Here is a 19,933-nt window from a genome sequence, read left to right as displayed (position 1 = left end):
GGTGGGGTATTTAGAATGTAAAGACTGGCTAGTGGATATAGCTCCAAAGGGAGGGACATTGGAGATTTTATCAGCTTCTGGTTTCATCGTGTTCTTTCTGCTTCTATTCTGCTCCATGGAAAGACTTGCTGTCAATAGCTTGCACTGCCCTGGAGAAGCTAGTTTTACCACTAAGCCTTCCCCACTGTGATGGATGGAGAACCATGAACCAATGTAAATCTTGAATCTTTGTGGGGATTCTGTCAGGTATTTGGTCACAGTGTTAAGAAAAATTACCAATATAAGAAGGGCAAGGGCCTAGGAGATGTTTTAGCCAAAAAAGTGATTGAGGTATTGGCATGAGAACCTGAGTCTGAATCTCCAGACCTAATATAAAAAAATCTGTAGCGGTAGTGCAAGCCTGTTAGTCCAGTGCTGGGAAAATGGATCTAGGAGGATTCCCTGGAGCAGGTGGGCCAGCCAGTTTGATGGAATTGGTGAGCTCCAGTGTCAGTGAGAAGCCCTGTCTCAAAGAAAGGTGGAAAGCCATGATGGAGGACACTTTCAGTCAAGCCCTGGCTCCTACATGCTCAGGCACATGTGCATGAACCCATGAAAACACACACACACACACACACACACACACACACACACACACACACCAAATGAAGGAAGTATGGCTTAGCATCTGCTCCTTTGTTTCTTTGCCACTTTATTGGTGAGTCAAAAACTCCTAGTGAGAATTTGTGTTAGCATTTTTACTTCTGGGAAGTAAACTTTCCCTTTTCTGCTGTGTAGATATGGATGCCAGAGGAAAGAATGAAGAGAGTTGACTTACTTTGCTGGGGAAGAGAACCCCTGAGAGCCCTCCATATGGAGATGCACTATAAATTCTCCACCTGCACAAATGCAGAAAAACTCACCGTTGACTCCAGAGTGTAGAATGGGGCCAGGAAATCTGGTACAGTCTAAGTCTTAGTAAAAAAGACAGAAGAGGAGGGGAAGAGAAAAGGAGATTGGCTTAGGGTTTTCTGCTGTGAACAGACACCATGGCCAATGCAAGTCTTATAAAAAAAAAATCATCTAATTGGGGCTGGCTTACAGGTTCAGAGGTTCAGTCCATTATCATCAAGGAAGGAGCATGGCAGTGTCTAGGCAAGCATGGTGCAGGAATTGTTGAGAGTTGTACATCTTCATCTGAAGGCTGCTAGAATACTCACTTCTAGGCAGCTAGGGTGAGGGTCTTAAGCCCATGCCCACAGTGACACACCTGCTCCAACAAGGCCACACCTCCTAATAGTGCCACTCTCTGAGCCAAGCATATACAAACCATCACAGAGATAGAGATGATTGATGATAGATAGATTTGATAGAGATGATAGATTTGATAAATTGACAGATGATAGAGATAGATACATATGATAAATGGATAGAAAGATGGAGAGATAGATGATAGATGGATAGATTTGATAGAGATATATAGAGATGACAAATGAATAGATAGATAGATGGAGAGATAGATGAGTTATTTTACATAATTTTAGATGTGATAAGTGCAGGAAAATAACCCACAGTTTATTTACAATATGGAAGAATCAGTTAAGCAACCATAACACGACCAGGTAGAAACTGTGACCAAAGTAATCTGTCACCATTCAAGCTTTGCAGAACATAATGAGAGTGTCACCTGGATAAGAGAGAGAAAAAAATTTAGAAAGAAACAAATGAACACATCAGATCAAGCATGAATTTGATGTTGAGGCCCAAGGCTGAAAGCAACATCGTTATACAACTGACTTCGACATCTGCAAATTGTACAGACAGAATAGATATTACTGAAACATCAATTATAACTCCAAGTCTGAAATTCCCAAATGTAAGAAACGATGAAAATAGAGGTTGTGTTTGTCTGTTTGTTTTAGTTTTGTGGCAAAATGTGTCCTGAACACAGGGGAGGAGATTATTTATAATTTTTGCTTATTCTACTTAACTTGAATTAACTTGAAAAACTTGAATCCTAAGATTAATAGTTTTCATTGAAAAAAAAAAAACCTTTGAATACTGCCCAGGTAATTTAGATAGTTTACCATGTATTTACTTTTTTTTTTTAAATGGGAATTAGTTTCGATTCCAACAGGGATATTTTGGGCCAGCAAAAATGTAGAAAAAGTGATGTAAATAAAAAATATAAAGAGATTATAACCATTAGAATAATTAGGATGGAAAAGGTTCCATTATTAAAATAATTGATGCCTCTAAAAGGAGGAAACAAAGGACATACAAATGTATTCAGACATCTAATATGAGAAAACTTCCTTGAAGTAGAAGAAATCCCCCAAGGTTTAGTATAGCAAAAGATTATGTGAAATGTTTGTCAAAATGTTCTGAGTCTCAAAGATAAAAGAAGAACTATTTAGCCATGCAGACAAAAAATAAAAAAAGTAACTTATAAAATAGAGAGAAAGGAGTTTGCTCCATACTTTTCCACAGTGATCTAGATGTCAGAAAATGTCAGAGTGATGTCTGCAGAGACCTGAAGGGGAGAGAAGACAAGATGAAGGGTACAAGTGAGGACTCCTCAGTCCTGCTTGGGAGGGAGAAGAAAGCAATCACAAGTGGGGAGGGAGGGACCTGGGAGGAAAGTAAACAAGGGGGAGGGGGGAGAGGGGAACCTGATCTGGTATTGGGTGAGGGAAAAGGACTGAAGCCCCAAGGGCCAACAGAAAGAATGGAAACAGGCAACCTCAGGAGGTTGGAGGTGAGGGGAGCCTCCAGAATGCACCAGAGACCTGGGGGGCAAGAGACTCTGAGGACTCAAAGGGAAGAACCTTAGATGAAATGTCCAACAGTAGGGAGAGGGAACTTATAGAGCCCACCTCCAGCAGGAAGACAGGGCATCAAGTGATGGAGGAGGTTGCCATCCCATAGTCAAAACTCTGACCCGTAATTGTTCCTGTCTAAAAGAACTACAGGGACAGAAATGGAGAGGAACTTGGAGAAAAGAAGGTCCAGCGACAGGCCCAAAGTGGGATCCAGCTCAAGGGGAGGTCCCAAGGCCTGACACTATTACTGAGGCCACTCACAAAAAGGGACCTATCATGACTGCACTCCAGAAGACCCAACAAGCAGCTGAAAGAGTCAGATGCAGATATTTTCACCCAACCAATGGACAGAAGCTGCTGACTCCTGTGGTTGAATTAGGGAAAGGCTGAAAGAAACTGAGGAGGAGGGCGTCCCTGTAAGAGAACCAGCAGTCTCAATTAATCTGGAACTCCGAAATCTCGCAGACACTGAGCCACCAAAAAGGCAGCATACACCAGCTGATACGACGCCCCCAACACATATACAAAAGAGGACTGCTGGGTCTGTGTTCACTCAGAGATGATGCACCCAATCCTCAAGAGACTGAAGGTCCCAGGGAGTTTAGAGGTCAGGTGGGGTGGGGGGTGGGGGTGGGGGGTGGGGGGTGGGGGCAAACTCGTGGAGACAGAGGGTTGGGGAGGAAGTATGGGATGTGGAACAGTCGGAGGGTGGACTTGAGTGGGGGGAATAAATCTGGAGTGTTGATGACGATGATGATGGTGATGGTGGTGGTGGTGATGATGATGATAATGATGATGATGATGATGGTGATAGGACAGTAGAGCCCAAGGAGATCAGCTGAGTGGAAACAGGATAGAGATAGCCATGGATTAAAGAAAAAAAAAAACACAACTCACTTGAAATCTTCATACTTCTTGATCATCCCATAGTCACCAGCTTAGGTTCAACCAAAACTCATGAAATAGAGTCACCATTGCTGAAAGGAATGGTGTGCGCAATGGGCCATAAAAATTACTTCACCTATTATAGAATTTAACGAAGAACTGTCCACAGTGGTTCGTCTGTCTTGCCAAACAACATAAAAACACGATGCTGGATTCCAGGGCCCTCCTACTTTGCAAGTTGATTTGTAGTATTTCACTTTTACCTTCTAAAAACATTCTTTCACGAGCTGGGGAGATGGTTCCATCAGGAAAATGCTTGCTATGAGTGGTTTTCCCCTGACACCCCTATGAAAAGGCTGAAGTGTATGATTGTAATGAGTTCTGGGGGCAGGGAAGTGGGATCCCCAAAGCTCAATGGGCAGCCATCCTAGCCAAATTGCTGGTTTCAGGCTCAGGGAGACATTGTGGTGAGCCTCCACACATCCGTATTCCTGGTCTATCCTGTCACATTTACTCATAACTTTTTATTGTCCTTTGCAGTTGCTATTTAGAGATTCTGACAAAACATTTTTTTTTAAGTTTGTTCTTGGCTCGTTGTTGCTCTTTGTGTCTTGGTAATCTGAATAAGGATATCTTTTGGCAGTTACTCCAGAGACAAAGGATGTGTCCCGTTTGGCTCTGCTTGGAAAGTCTGTATTTTGCCTTCATTTTGGAAAGTTAATTTAAAGGGGCCCAAAGCACCCCACTGATAGCTATGGTACCTTAGTACTTTTAGGACAGAATTTTCTTAGTGAGGGGTTTCTGGGGAAGCTGATGAGAAGTCTGTGGCCACACTTACACATTTGTTCCTTAGCATCTAAAGCAGGCTTCTTTCAAGATGGTTTCTTCCATACGTAAGAACTTTCCCCTTTTCTTACTACTGTCCTCTGTTCTTTTTCCTTCTGTTTTCCTCCCCTGTCCTCCTCCTTCTCTTCCCTTCCCCCTCCTTCCCCCTTCCCTCTCCTCCCGGCTCCTTCCTCTATCTTATCCCTTCTCTCTTTCCTTTTCCTTTCCGGTTTCCATCTCTTTCGTCCTCTCATTAGTTTTTTTCTTTTTCCTAAAATCAAGAAAATTTTAATTTAATTGGACTTTCATTTAGCAGAGAAATTAATTCAGAACAAATTGATTATCTGCAGAATGTTTAACATTCAGATTCAGTTAATACCACTTGTACCCATTTTCAAATGTCTTCCTGTTTATGTTTATTTATGTATCAAATTACCTCGAATAATTTTTGTGGGATGTTTCTCTTTTGAATAAATTATTTCCATTTTAATTTGGTTATTTCAGCATTATGGAACCCAGATTTTTATATTTTTTCTCATTTGGATAGGTGAGAATCTCATAGAATATATTTCAAAATGTTGAACAGTGTCTCCAGAAATAAAAAAATGCATATTTGATATTCTACCAGAAAAAGTTTTATTTTATTAGACAAAATTACATGATCAAACAATACATTTTATTTTCAAATTGTCAAAGAAAAAAAGGAGTAACTGAATATGATTGAAAGGAAAAAAGTTACTGTATTTAATTTTCTGGCTAAAGATTAAATTTGGCTATAGAAACTGCTAGCAAGAATGACTGAATTAAGTTTAAATGGGAAAATAATTGTGTAGTATGTTTGGATGTCTTCCAATTAGAGTTTGAATGATTCTATCTATCTATCTATCTATCTATCTATCTATCTATCTATCTATCTATCTATGTATCATTTACCTGATGCTTTCATTCATTGAGAAATTCCCAAGCAGAGGCAGTAGAAATCATGTGTGAGATATTATTGAATACACCCAACTATATTAAGAAATATCTAGCCGGGCGGTGGTGGCGCACGCCTTTAATCCCAGTACTTGGAAGGCAGAGACAGGCGGATTTCTGAGTTAGAGGCCAGCCTGGTCTACCGAGTGAGTTCCAGGACAGCCAAGGCTATACAGAGAAACCCTGTCTCAAAACAAAACAAAACAAAAAAATATCTAATGATAATAGAAAGTAAACAATAAATTTGTATTTTAGAAACACAGGGAAAAGCTTAAGTAGCTTCTTGATTTATGAAATCAAAACCTGTCAGATCAATTTACTTCTTTTATGATAATCCACAATGATAAGAAGCATAATTTATCTTAATTTCAGCAAATGCTTTTGTTCTATTATATATGATGTATCATCTAGTAACTACAAAAATATGATATAGAGTATAGTTCCCAATGGCTGGCCACTAAGCATTTTCAGCTGGACACCGATATTAACAGGCATAGTAATGTCAAAAAAAGTCCTCTGAAGTTAATAATTTGATATGATTATCAAGCCTAAATCAAAGATTTGATATACCACTAATGAAGTTTTGTTGATATTACTAAAGAACCCACTTGTTGCTATCTGTGGCTAAGTAATCTTCAAATCACTTGATATATTTCGTCAAATTTATAAAACATTAGTGCTGGTGAAGAGAAGTCTAAGGTGTGAGGGATTCTTTGCAACCAGCAAAAGGGCATGGAAAGACTAAATCGATGGAAATTTTCAAAAACATTTCCAGATGTTTTGAGGGATGGAAGTTGAATTGAGCTCTGACTATTTGTTAAAAGAGAGGGAGAAGGGAATTAGGAATGAATGACTGAATGAATAAATGAAGGAAGGAAGGAGGGAGGAAGGAGCAACACAGAAGGAAGGAAGAAGGAAGAAAAGAAGGGAGAAGGAAGGCAGAAGAAAGGGAAGGTAAACATGGAGTTTAGTTTTTATGTCATACAAGGTAGAAAAATATTAGTGTTCTAAGCATGCTTTGATTTACATTGTCTGCCTCTCACTGGCCCCATGATGGCTCATGCCCTAAGTTTATATTCTCATGATTTCTACATTTTAGTTTAGTGCCTGACCCTGGCTTTTACATTTTTTAAATTGTCAAAAAAAAAAAAAATACAAATTCTATGACATAAAAGTTTATACGAGAGTCACTTTCAGTGGCCATATGTAAATTTGTATGACAACAGAACTCAGCTAGCCCATTCTGATGTGTTCTCATTTGTGACTACTTAAGTGTCTTGGAACCATGTTGTGGAGTAGATGAGGCTATGATCATCCAAGAAGTCTGAAATGCTGCCTATTTGGCCCTTTGTGGAAAATAAATTCCACCCCCCCAAACCTACTTGGTTTTAGACTCTTTCACAGTGCATTGAATTTAGCTCCCATATCTAGAAGTTTTCCTTGTTATAATAGAAATGAACACCCCTCGGGTCCGCAGATGAGTACAAACGGCACATCTTTTGAAGAATCTTTGACATGGCTTTGGGTCCACAGAAGAACACGCCAATGCTGCTGCTGGAGGTGGAGTAAGAAAAGGAGAGAGTGTTACCTGGGCAAGGCCAGCAGGAAGCAGTGACAGGCCTAGGCAATTTGGAAGCAGACATGGTGGTCAGGCAATTTATTTATTTTCTTATCTGTCTACTTCTTTTGTAAGAGTCCTTCCTGCTTGCAGTCCATTTCTCTAGCTAAGCTTTCCAGAGCCATGTGATCCCCAGAATCATAGAATCTAGAGACCTAAGAAGACAGAGGCTCCAGGGTAGGGTTTGATAATAGCGCAGGGGTTTTGTGATACAGTGGGGTTTTGGTCAGGTGAAGTTGGTCAACATCTTCTTGGATCTTTGGCTAGAGCATAAATCGGACTTCTGACTCATTATCTACATCCCAGCACCTGGAATACTGTCTCGCTTAAGTAGACAATGACCACATGTTTGCTGAAGGAATGGGTAAATGGTCATGTTGATTATTGCCTGAATGATTTTGGGCAGGGCTGGTGGTCTTACATATGTAATCAGTTAACAATTACATCGTGCATTTTAACGAAAGCAAAATAAGACAGTATATTCAAAATGGATTGTAAAAGGATTGGTTATGACTAATATCTCACTCAACCTTGCCATTTTTATAGATAATAAAATGAATATTAAAGTAATAACCACTTATTTTATTTCTCCTACTAGAATTCAATCTGCAAAGGAGGCTTAAAGGAAGAGATGGCAGACACAAGCATTGCTGAATACCTGGTCTTCCAAACAGTGTGACCCTTGATCCTTGCACTTCCAAAAAGAGTGTGGAAGACATAGCTTTGCTTCGCATCACAGGAGTGCCTCGTTTCCTGTGTAAGCAGAGCATTGGTCCAAGGGTTCAGGGCATGCCCGCCCCTATTGAAAAGTACAAAGGCAGAAGCTTTCCTCCCTTGTTGTCTAGGCCATCGTGACCTGTGATGTTTTCTTGTCCTCATCTTCAGCATATGCTAAAGTACTTACTCCAGCCTTGATCAAAAGTACCCATATTCCTGAGTATAAATCATTAGGCAGCTTGTTATAATTGAGATTCTTTGGCTGGGATCCATGGAGAGTACGTTTGGTATGAAGGCAGATGGCCCTATGAGCCATACTGCCTCAGAGAAAGTCTTCAGATCTAGGGCCAGCTTGCTCTACTGCCTCTCTTCCTTCCGCCTGGCTTTTGTTAGCAAGTGCTTGTATAGCCTTACTCCCTTGCTTATACAGTAGCATGGTTCTCTGCTGTGTGTCAGAGTCCTATTTTAACAACATGTTCCTGCCGGGAGGTGGTGGCGTGCGCCTTTAATCCCAGCACTTGGGAGGCAGAGGCAGGCGGATTTCTGAGTTTGAGGCCAGCCTGGTCTACAGAGTGAGTTCCAGGACAGCCAGGGCTACACAGAGAAACCCTATCTCGAAAAAAAAAAAAAAAAAACAAAACCAAAAAACAACATGTTCCTGGACCATGATGCCTATGGTAGAAGGTGATGGTTTAACCACATTTTAAACTACCTTCAAAAGAATTCACCAAATGGCTTCATCTACAAATGAGAACATACTTAAAATGTAAAAGGATCTTTTTTCTTTTTTTTCTTTCTTTTTTTTTTCAAAAAATGTTTTATACTGAATAATTTGACTTGAGGCAATTTTCAGGTGTTTATGGAGCTAGGAGGCCAGTAGCTAAGGAGGCTGAAGTTTCCCATCATTTGGCTGCCATGAGCTTTGGGCACATTAATTGTCTTCTCAAAGTTGGATCGCTTCATGTATATATAATGAGGAACATTAGAGATCTTTCCTCTCAAGGTCTCCTCTGTGCTCCCAGCTTCTCTCTGAGGATCAAGGGAGACATGGCCCTGTGCTTGGTACACGGCAGTCTCTGGAGCTGTTCGTCCTCTCATATCAGTATCACACATGTCCACCGGGCTTCACCTGCTCCACAGAGCCGAACAAAAGATGGGAAGAGGGTGTGAACACAGAGGCTGCTGGCGAGTTATGGGGATCAGCCTTTTGAACTCTGGACGACAACATCTGAGTGAAAGAGGGCAGGTGGAGGCCCATCCTGATGAGGAGTCACATCTTTTCTGTGGGTATGCTGCCCAGAGGTATCCTTGAATTCGCTTTCAAAGGTGCTCTTCTGGGTGGTGATATTTTCCCCATTAGTGTGAATGTCACCAAAGAGGTTGCCACTGGCCTGTTCCCACAGATTGGGACTGCCCTTTCATTTATAGCCAGAGTCGCTGTTTGAGAAGCTTGATGGTGTTCTTTGATGCCCTGCCTTTAAGAGCCCCTTTCAAAGCATTCTGATTGTGGGCCATCTGGTGTATCACTGGGATTTCCAGTGGCTTGCAGCATTCCTGCTCCACTGAGGCTGTGGCTTTTGCACTGTCCAGCTAAGTCCAAACTGTTCCGTACTCAGGGCCTATAGCTGCAATGGTTATGCAACGGTCACCAGAAAGTCTCACGAAGGCCATTCACTATCTGTCCTCAGCTGTGACCCAGCAGTCAGCCCTTAATCCATCTCTCTTCACATCGTTTGTGGGCAAGTAAGGCATTCTGCTGCTCGCTTGCTTTTACCAGCCTTGGCGTTTATGGCTCCAATATAGGCCTTCCCAGTCAGGAATGCATACCATAAATGATGGAGCTGAGAGAATCTACACAAAATGCTTAAGGCAAAGATGTAGCAGGGTTTTTTTTTTCTTCCTTTTTCCTTTATGAGGCAATGGACAAGTACAGCACAGCCCTAATGGGACTGCTAAAGAAAAAAATTTCTTCTATAAAAATTTAATTATCCACAATTGCTTAGAGTTAAAAAAGAAGATTCTGTGCAAAAGAAGTATAAAAACACGAGACGCCATTTATCCTCCAGTTTACAGCCTGCAAGCCGCAGAGCTTGCACACGCATGCAGAGCTGGATCAAGGATAACACTAAAGCCACTGACCAGTCTGAGTGGCTGACTTTGGTGAGAAAAGGGAAGATGTCACAGAGGGTGAAAAAAAAAATGGTTAAAACCATCCACAGAATTATTCCGAGCTCTGATCAACAGGAAAGAAGGTTCTTTCTCTACCCACCCCTTGTGTTTGTTAAACAACCACTATGCTCTTCTCTGTGGGATTTATTTATCTTTCTTTCAAAACAGTTGAGCAACACCATGTATGAAAAGCATCCAGAATATCACCCCCTGGGAGATTTCAGCCCAGCAGTGAGATGGGTATGGGGGTATGCCTAGGAGTAATCTTACTGCCCTCACCCCAGATTCCCAGACAGATGGGTATGTGGATAGGCCTGGGGGTAATCTCACCACCCCCTATTTTGCCGATTCCACTGGCACGAGCCCTTTTCTCTTTAAATTGTATGTTTGCTTTTATGTGTTGGCTTTTATGCTTGGTAAGTTATAACCCTGTTGGGGCAGACCCTAAACCCTGTTAAAAAAATCAAATTACTTTATACCCTGAGTGTGTTCTGCAAATAAAATCGATAAACAGAAGCTTTCTGCGGATTTATGAAGGCTTAGGACGACGGCACCAAGAGCTACAAACTCCGTTTCAGACAGTGGACACACAAGTTCTGGTTACTCTTTCCCAGTGGCTGTTTTTCATCAGAAATGCCTCCAAATGATTTATCACATAATCATGTTTTGTACAACACCATCTGTTTCATACCTACAGACGACTGTTGTGTCGGCCAGCTCTCTCCCTTTCTAACCCGTATTGTGGTCAATGCTCAGTAGCCAGCTGTACTGACTTTCTCAGAGTGTATGGTGGTCAACTTTGACTGTCAACTTGCTTTAGAATCACCTAGGAGACACACCTTGGTGGGGGAGGTCCGAAGGTATTTTCAGAGAAAATTGACCGAGGAGGAGGAGGGAAGACTGAGCACATGGGCTGGGGTCTCAGACTGAACACAAAGGAGACAGCTAGTTGAACAGAGGCATTCATCAGTGCTTTTGCTTCCTGACTATGGATGCAACGTGAGCAAGCATCTCCTGCTCCTGCAGCCATGATGAAGCACTCCTGCAAACCATGGACCTGGACAAATTCTTTCTCTCTGAGCTGCTTGTCAGATATTTGGTCATGGCAGCAAGACAAGTAACTAAGGCGGTGTTCTCCTTACTAAGTTGTGCATGTGGGGTCGCAGATGATGCTAACAGAACTTACGTGTGCCTCTTCTTTGGCCAATTTCCAACAAACTGTCCTTTTTGACAGATAAGTCTGTCACTGCACACCTAGGAATCGTGTTTCTGTTTTCTCTACGCTATCTTCCTTTCACTCGTTCATGCTGAGAAATAGATGTGAGTGAATAAAGCCCTTGCCCTTATGGGGTGGGGGTGGGAAGGAGGGCAAGTAGGAGAAGGAAGAGGCAGAGAAAGAGGAGGAGAAGGGTGATAAGGAGTAGAAGGAAAAGTGATTTTCTAATTCTGAACACTTGTCTGATGGTTGGCAGCATATCGAAAATGCTTACAGAAAATTAAACAGAGCTTCTATTTTTGTACAAGAAGGAAGAAGAGTAGGAGGAAGAGAACAGAGGAGAAAGAAGAGAAGAAGAAAGAACAGGAGGAGAAGAGGAGGAGGAAGAGAGGGAGGAGGAAACTAGTTGACTTTCTCCATCCTATCTTTTTCTTTACCCTTGCTCGACTAAGACATGTAAACATATCAACAACTAAAAAATTTTCTACAACTCTTAATTTGCTGGAATAATGTCATCAAAGTAAGTTAACGGAGTAATAACGCTACCTGCAATTTACTTATGTTCTTAGTCCCCCTACGGCAAACAAGGCTAGTAATTTTAATGGAATTTTTACTCGGCTATAACCAGTGAACTGATGCTCTCTGGTGGAAAAGGTACCATTTAGCTATGGGGACAATATTTTCACCCTCCATTATGGTGGCTTTACTTTTCTTATAAAGCTATAATTTATCATGTGCTGGATTTGCATTTAAATCTATTTCTTTGAGTGTTCTGAACATTTTAGTCACATAATGAATGTTTAGGATACCCTGTTAGATAAAGGACCTGGTATGCTATAATCAGAATGCTAATTTCCTAAAAATATCACTTAAAAACATTTTTGCACATATGCATGTACAAATGAGAACTGAAGGGTGTGTATACAAGCAAATGCAACTCCAGATGGACACATTTACTCAATTTAGTAAAAAGGTATTTTTTTTTACATTTTTGAAAACAATGAGGGTCTAAAATACATTCATGTCATATGGATTAGAAGTGCCCCGACTTGTATAGTAAGTTGACACCTTCATGTCTGGGTTGGATGGCTTTGTCCTGACAAATGCTGACATCCCTGTCTGTTCTTTCCCCCTCATTATTAAAGAATGGCTCTTAATGAAGTTATGAAAACTGGGAAAAATCTTGAAAGTTTTTATGCTAATTAATTACATAAAGTTCACACCTATAAGGCATGGTGAAGATATCAGCAGATAAGTCAAAAGCAGAAAACTATAAATATTTTCCGAAGTGTAAGATCAAAGACTGAAGCCCTACAGAAAAACCTTTTAGACAATTAACTAACAACAGCTGAGCCACAGGTCCACCGGGGTGAGTGGATGTACAATGTGTGTTTGTCAAAAACATAGCTAGATATGACAAAGCTGTATTTATTTTCACTCTGCTTGTCTTCTTCAAAATGATGTTCTGATTCTGAACACTTGTCTAAAGGTTGGCAGCATATCGAGAATGCTTACAGAAAATGAAGCAGAGCTTCAGTTTTTGTTCAAGACACATTTCTATAGATTTGTAAATCCTAGGTGTCAATGGATGCACTAATTAGCCTATTTTACTTTAATGGGAGGGTGACTTGCACTGTATGCTTAGAATACTTTTCTGCGCTTGTATAATTGAAGTAATTGGCAATTGTCACATGCATGAGGGTTTGGGCAGAGCAAGAAATGACCTCTTTGAATGTATACACATTGGCTATTTGTCGATTGTCTCTTAGCACTGTGCTCATGTTTTTGTAAATCAACTGGTATAATTACCAAAATTAATTACCGACAAAAAACAGCAGAACATGCTTTCCTGTTTTCTGCTTCCAGCCTTTGATCTATTTTAAGATCGCCTCTCCTGTTCCTCATTGGTATTCATTCTGATGCCATCAATTTGTTTCTCCATTACTGTTATTTTTGCAATTTTCTGGTTCCTTCAGAACTTGCTCAATCCACTTTGATCTGCTTCCCTGCGAGCTTTATTTTTGGTGGTGTTTTTTCACGTTCTATACATTTTTTTCACTCCTTCCCCCTTCCCCTCTGTTCTTTTAATTCAACTCTTTCTTAGGACAGGAACAAGGTCCAGCTTTGAGTGAACAGGTAAATGAGATTACAGGAGTTAGTGCTGAGAATGCTTAGCTTTGTGCTGATGTGGAGAACCTACTTCAAAGGCCCTGGGGAACAAAGGACCTTTTCTGAGGCTAACAAATCCAGCAATTCTTCCTGACCCATCTCTGCCAAAAGATACCAGCTAATGGCAGGACAGGCTGGTCTTGTGAGAGTAGCCAAGTGGGCTTGGGAACAAACATCTCTGTGACATAATAAGGGGAGAACATACTGTTTATCTCTTTAATAACCATCTTGAAGAAAATTAATGTTACTTTGTCCTTTGTGCCGAACAGTGATTGGATTGTGTTTCATTTCTATCTGGACAAAGGCCAGCATATTGCAATACTTCTCAATATTAGATTTTCTTGTTTAAGAATTAGATTTTATTGGCATTCTCCTTCTGTAATTTCTTCATTAAAAGCTTCATTAGGCATAAATCTCCTTTTACGCAGAAGAAAAACAAAAAATTATTTTATGAGAGGTCATTTTAAAAGTCTTCTAGAAGGGCGGCGCTAAGCTTGAAGCTGGAGATTTGTGGGGTTCCAGGGACCTGGCATTCCAGAGATGAAATAATGATTGATTTTGCATGGATTTATCTAATATTAATTATATTGATGCTTGAAGCAATTTAATAAGCTAGTGTGTTCCGGAGTCTCAAGCTTTTACAAATCTGATATTAAATTTTTTTTTTTTTCAGGTAGGAAGTAGTCAGTAGTGTCTTGGTTCTGAAATGACTTAACCCCAGGAGTCTCTTCTCCCCTGGACGACATGAAATCATACACCAGAGAAAGAGAGTTTGCACAGCTACCATGCTGAGAAACATAGCTAGCTATTCCATGCAATTGTGTACTCTGATGGGGGTTTCTGGTATAAGGTGAACATGTTTTCCAGCTAAAACTGTCCTGGACTCCCCAGTCACTACATACATGGAACAGGCTCACCTGAAATAGAATTTTTTCTGAGCAGGAATTGCACTGGGCTGGGTTTGCTTTTGACTTCTTAATACTGTGTGCTTCTGGCTCACACCCTCCAAGTGAAGAAAGATGGTTAAGTGAACTCATTTGGAAGACCTTCTGCATTGGGATGGCAGCTTTATATTACGGTAAAGACAGACACAATGCAGTATCAATGCAGGGAAATCACTCTGAAGACTTGAACTACCTACATGAATTTAAAGATGTACATTTCAGAAGCCTGTGGCTTGAGGTTAGGCTAGGGTGAGTGATATCTCATAGAGAAAATGCTTGCCTTGAAACAATGAAGACCTAAGCTTGCTTCTCAGAGCCCATACAATAAAAACCAGGCTTGGTGATGAGTGCCTGTTATCTCAGTTGCTAGGGAAGAGAAGATAGGTGAATTTTTGAGACCCATTAGCCAGCCATCCTAACTCACTTGGAAAACAGGGTTCTGGGCAAGTAAGGAGAAACCCTGTCCAAAAAACTAACGGTGTGTGTGTGTGGTACTTAAGGAATGATACCCATGGTTGTCTTCCAGCCTCCACACGTATGTGTACCTGCCATTTCCCCTCCGTCTTTGTCACACTCAGGGAGCCAGGAAGTGGGAAATCCATTTTGTCATCAGTGAAAACAAAAGGCATAAATTTGTTCAAAAAACTATCATTTTCTCCCAAAGGAGAAAATAGGAACAAAACCACTTAGGTTTTACATGTGAAATCACTCTATTTGCTTTGGTCAAGAACCAGGTAGGCAAGGTGAGGAGCACTTCTCCCAGGGCTTAGAGAGGCTCAAGAGGTTGAGATTCAGCACCCATTGTTGAGTGGATGCTTAGAGGACCCGAGTTCTGGGACTCCTGGGGGCGGGGTTGGAATGGAGTCATGTGTTTGGAGAGAAGGTGGTGCTCCAAAATTGGATTCAAGACCGGGCCTCCACAAGAGCCAAGACAAGAAGCAAAGTAAACAAGATAGCTCCAGGATTCGATGACAAGGAAGAACTGCCAAGGCCACTTCCATGGGTGGGCAGCTCTGGGAGGGAGCCTGATGCTGAGTCCGTGGAGCAAAAGCTAGGTTGCCACACTGCGCAATGGATTCACCCCTCTTGGTTTTTCAGTTGGAAGTTAAGCTGCTTCCTATCTTTCCTCTTAGAATTCTGCCCCTCTTAGGCTGATGGAAGCCTCTACTCACTTCTTCCCTCTGCTGTATGATCAGGAGGCTTGAGACCTTCACAGAATATTCTTGGAATGCAGGGTTTCCCACGGAAGGCTGTCAGAACATAAGTTGTACTCCCAGTTTGCAAGGGTCTGTCCCCCGGCACTGGGGCAGTGGAAGCTGAGTGACTTCACATGGACCAAGGATACTGCAATTGGATGCTTACGACCTTGAATGCTGCTCGGTCACTCCTTCGTCCCTTCCTCACCCAACGTCTGTCAATAGAGCAGTGAACTCAGACAGACACACAGGCAGCTAACAAAGATAGAAAGGCACAGTTCTAGCACAAAGACAATATATAGAAAAATATGGAAAGGAGCTGAATCGACCAAAAGATGAATTATACTCACCATAAAAGAATTCCACAGAGCAGGAAAAAAAAAAGGTACCAGAGAACTACAGAGATATTAATGAAGCATGGGTCCTCCAAAGGAAGACCAATGAGAAAATACACAGGCAATCATGGAGAATGGAGAAGTCAGAGACACAGGAGTAGATTTTAATTTACTGACAAAGGGAATAGAGAAAAAGCCAGAAATCCCCAAATGGTATGAGTAATGTATATTAAACCTTGTAACGCACACATAGAGATTATGGTTTCTTGCTTTCTGAATATAATGTATCTTGGAACTCTTGATCGTTTATCCTGGCATTGTGGCTCCACGCACAGTTTACATGCAGATACCTTCAGCTGAGGTTCTCACCCCAAATCCCACCGCAGGCATCACCCGCTGGACCTTCGAATGTTTAAGAAGTGTCTTAAGCTAAACATCAAAATCGAAATGTCCCATATCCCGTGCCTTCTACACAGCAACTCTCACTGTTATGCCCATGCTAATGAGTGGGAGTTCATTCCAGCTTGGGTCATGCCCCAGTTCATCAACGACTCACTACTGTTCAGCTGCTGGAAAATGCTCAGAAGCAAACTGCTCTTCATGACCTCCTCCTGTGCACCCCACCTACCAATTACTACTACTGCCTCTTCCCCACCGGCCGCCCTACCTCTGTCCCAGGTTCAGTGCTGTCCGTTTTCTTACACCAACAAGGGTGACCCATGTCAGTATTGGGTTTGTACTTATAAGTGGCTATTCCTCCGAGAATGATATCCAAAGTCTTATGATGACCTGTCACCCAATTTACATGGTATCTCTGGGATACTTCCTCTTATGGCCTCTCTTCCACTCACTGGCCTCCAAAATCACAGTGCCTTGTGTCTTGCTTGTTTCTGGTTCCTCACTTTGGTCCCTTTCTCTCTTTCCTCAAATATGAAGACAGTGCATGCTATAGATGATGGATGTTCCAGACAAAGACTGACCTAGGAGTGAGGATAACGCTTTGGCTTAGTGCTTTATACTTTACCCAGCTCTTCAACACTGTGTGTGTTCATCTGTGCTTTACATTTACACCAGAAATAAAGCTAAAATAAGCTACCTTGTCCAACCACGGTCGCATAGATGGCAAATTCTAGAACTTGGAATCACAGGCTGTACCCTAGTTTTGTGGGCCCACGGCAAGGCCCTCCATGCATTAGAGTATACTGTTAGGATGATAGTAGTGATAATTGAATTGATGAAAGCCATGGCAGCTGAGGAAGGTTGCTGTATGTTGTGGTTTGTATATGCTTGGCCCAGGGAGTGGCACTAAGAGGAGGTGTGGCCTTGTTGGAATGGATGTGGTCTTGTTGGAGTAGGTGTGTCACTTTGGACGGGGACTTTAAGATTCTCACTCCAGTTGCCTGAAAGCCAGCCTTCTCCTGTTTGCCTTTGGAACAAGAGGTAGATCTCTCAGCTCCTCCTGCACCAGGCCTGCCTGGATGCTGCCATGTTCCCACCTTGATGATAATGGATTGAACCTCTGAACCTGTAAGCCAGCCCCAATTAAATGTTGTGTTTATAAGAGTTGCCTTGGTCATGGTGTCTGTTCACAGCATTAAAACCCTAACAGAGATATGAGGCACTTTAGATGTTTCATTCATCTTTTTTTTTTTTTTTTTTCAGAATCCCAGGAGTCAAGCATTATTATTTACAGTTGTTTAGAGAAGGAGGAGACTAGGTCATCACAGAGTTGTTAGTTGACCAAGGTATGTCCGTAGAAATGGCAGAGCCAGGATAGACACTTAAATACCCCAGCTCCAGATCTGGGTCCCTTATCACCATGCCAATTCCCTGCTTTGTCTGAGAACACTTTTTCCTCTTTGCTTTTTTTGCTAGAGGTGTTAGACATACTGTAAAGCTGGATAGAATTGAATTCTCTAGTTGGGTAATTAGAGACTAACTCTGCTGAAAAGATTTTTTTTTTTTTAAGGCATCTGCTGTTTAAGAAATACCAACTTTAAATTGAGGTTAAGTGTGAAGATTTTTTCAACATAATCAATAATTGTCTGAATCTGTCAGCTACTTAAGCAGAGGTTTGTGCTTTCTGAAATATATAAGACAGTCATGGCCATTATTTTCTAAGGTAGATTTTTAGAAAAATCTTGGATCACAATTCTCAGTCCTGATTTCAGATTAACTTTTTCCCCCCGCAGTGACAGCTTGCCTGGACTTCAGGGAGGATCCTGACAGGCAGAGGAGACAGGAAGAGAACTTGCTTTGCTCACCTGGGGTGATTGTAGGCAATCTGCTTGAATTCATCATTCCAGTTGGGTCGCCCATAGAAGGTCTTCTGCTTTAAGCCTGTTATCACGTCCAGACTTTCATCCCAGTGTAAAGCTATGTGAATTGCCTAAATTAAAAATTGTAGTATCAGATGACATTTGAAAAAAAGCATGAGAGCCATCAATAAATAAGAGATGAACTCACCATCATCACTTTAAACACGGCTTGAAATGCTTTATTAACAGCTGCCTCCAAGGTTGTGCTTTAGGACACGTATCAGGTCTCATCTGTCTTTGTATTTATTCTTGTTGGGACAAAACACTTTCTTGTACATAGTACATATGCAAAATCATAGCTTGGGAAGATTTTTTTTAAAGGATGAGGGTAATACAATAAATATTGTTAAAGGAAAACACTGAACTAGTTAGTTTTCTTCCTGCAAAACTTCTCAAAAATCAATCTTCTTATACTGTTCCCATTCATTTAATCCAGGGGATTTGGGAAGGGCATTTGCAGACTAATGGCCTATGAAGTACCCAGGAGGAAGCTGGGTCTTACCATCAGATCTGCCTATTGAGTTGACCTGGTTTGATGGACAGTCATTCTAAAAAATTAGGATTGTCCCCTTCCCCAGATATCAAAGTCTTCAGAGGTTCAAAAGAATTGTGTATAAGCTACTCGCCTCCTCTCATACACTTTAAATGATAAAGCGTTACTATACAACAACTAGGAAAAGAGTTGTCCTGTATTGTTTAGGGAATAATGTAAAGAAATAAGATGGACATATGTTTTCAGCACAGATGTACTTTTCTTCCCAATATTTTCAGTCCTTGGTTGAACACAGAGATGTGGAACTCAACAATACGAATAGCCAACTGTAGAGTATTAGGTTTCAAGTGCTTGGGGGCTACACGAGAAGTTGGTGATGTGATTTTGGTGACAGAGAACAATAGGTGTCCGATTGGAGCTCTGCAAGTGACTGGCTTCAAACCCAGTGAATTCATCCATGTAATCAGAGGCTCGCATATAGGAGCCCAGACACAATACTCATCATGAACATGTACTCGGGCTCTACCATTGACTTTAGCTGCTGTGAATTCTAGAAGCTACCGTGTTCCTCCGGCCTCAGGTATATGTGCTCTGCACTGTTCCTGAGAACCATCAGCTCTGGAACTCACTGAGAAAACTCTCAGTTTTTCTCTCACACTCTAAATCTTGCTAGCTTCGGCAATTTGAATATCAGCCCCACTTGTGCTCCAGCTACCTGCTTTGAGTATGACTTGCCTGAATGGTTGATTCTTTTCCTAGTTCAAGAAGGCAGCTCGTGCTGGAGGTTCCCATCCAAGTTACGGTAGCTGCTCTAACAGACTGTCAAACAAGGACCGACTAACCTTCAGAATGTCAGGTTGCAGATACAGCTGTCAAGCAAGTCTGGCCTTAGGTGACAATGTTTGTATTGCAAAAGAGTTTGGGAACAGTACTCCATGCTGTGTGAGGATGGGGAAATGGAGGAGGGTCTGGATTGACATGTCAGAAAGTGGAACCACCAGAAGCAAAAGACTTGAAAGCCTAAATGCACATAGTAGGATGCATTAGCACCCATTAGTTGACATCTCTGTGATCGTAGGAAAACAGTGAGGCTCGCCTTGAAACAGGTTAGGTTATGAAGGTCCTTAAAGTGCTTGTTAAGACATTATGGTATTATCTAATGGGGGTGGGGGGATGCCTTCTCTAGTTATGATGGTGGGAACACGCCCAATCCCTGGTTATTCAAACATTTGTAATTATATCTGTTCCATATTTCACAGCCCACTGTTCAAT

General features: G+C 41.5%; 1 protein-coding gene across 1 annotated transcript in view; it reads right to left on the bottom strand.

Annotated features, from left to right (window-relative positions):
• Positions 1-6,913: 6,913 nt before the first annotated feature.
• Positions 6,914-19,933, bottom strand: part of Nox3 (NADPH oxidase 3) — a 61,073-nt gene continuing 48,053 nt past the window's right edge. The window contains exons 12-13 of the mRNA XM_076926529.1: positions 18,115-18,239; positions 6,914-7,040 (exon numbers count right to left, since the gene is read on the bottom strand). Coding sequence (XP_076782644.1) covers positions 6,914-7,040; positions 18,115-18,239 — 252 coding nt within the window. The remainder of the gene's footprint in view (positions 7,041-18,114; positions 18,240-19,933) is intronic.

Source organism: Arvicanthis niloticus, chromosome 28, assembly GCF_011762505.2.
Source record: "Arvicanthis niloticus isolate mArvNil1 chromosome 28, mArvNil1.pat.X, whole genome shotgun sequence".
NCBI classification, from domain to species: domain Eukaryota; kingdom Metazoa; phylum Chordata; class Mammalia; order Rodentia; family Muridae; genus Arvicanthis; species Arvicanthis niloticus.
The sequence above is the reverse complement of the archived record's forward strand: the minus strand, read 5'-3'. Positions and strand labels throughout refer to the sequence as shown.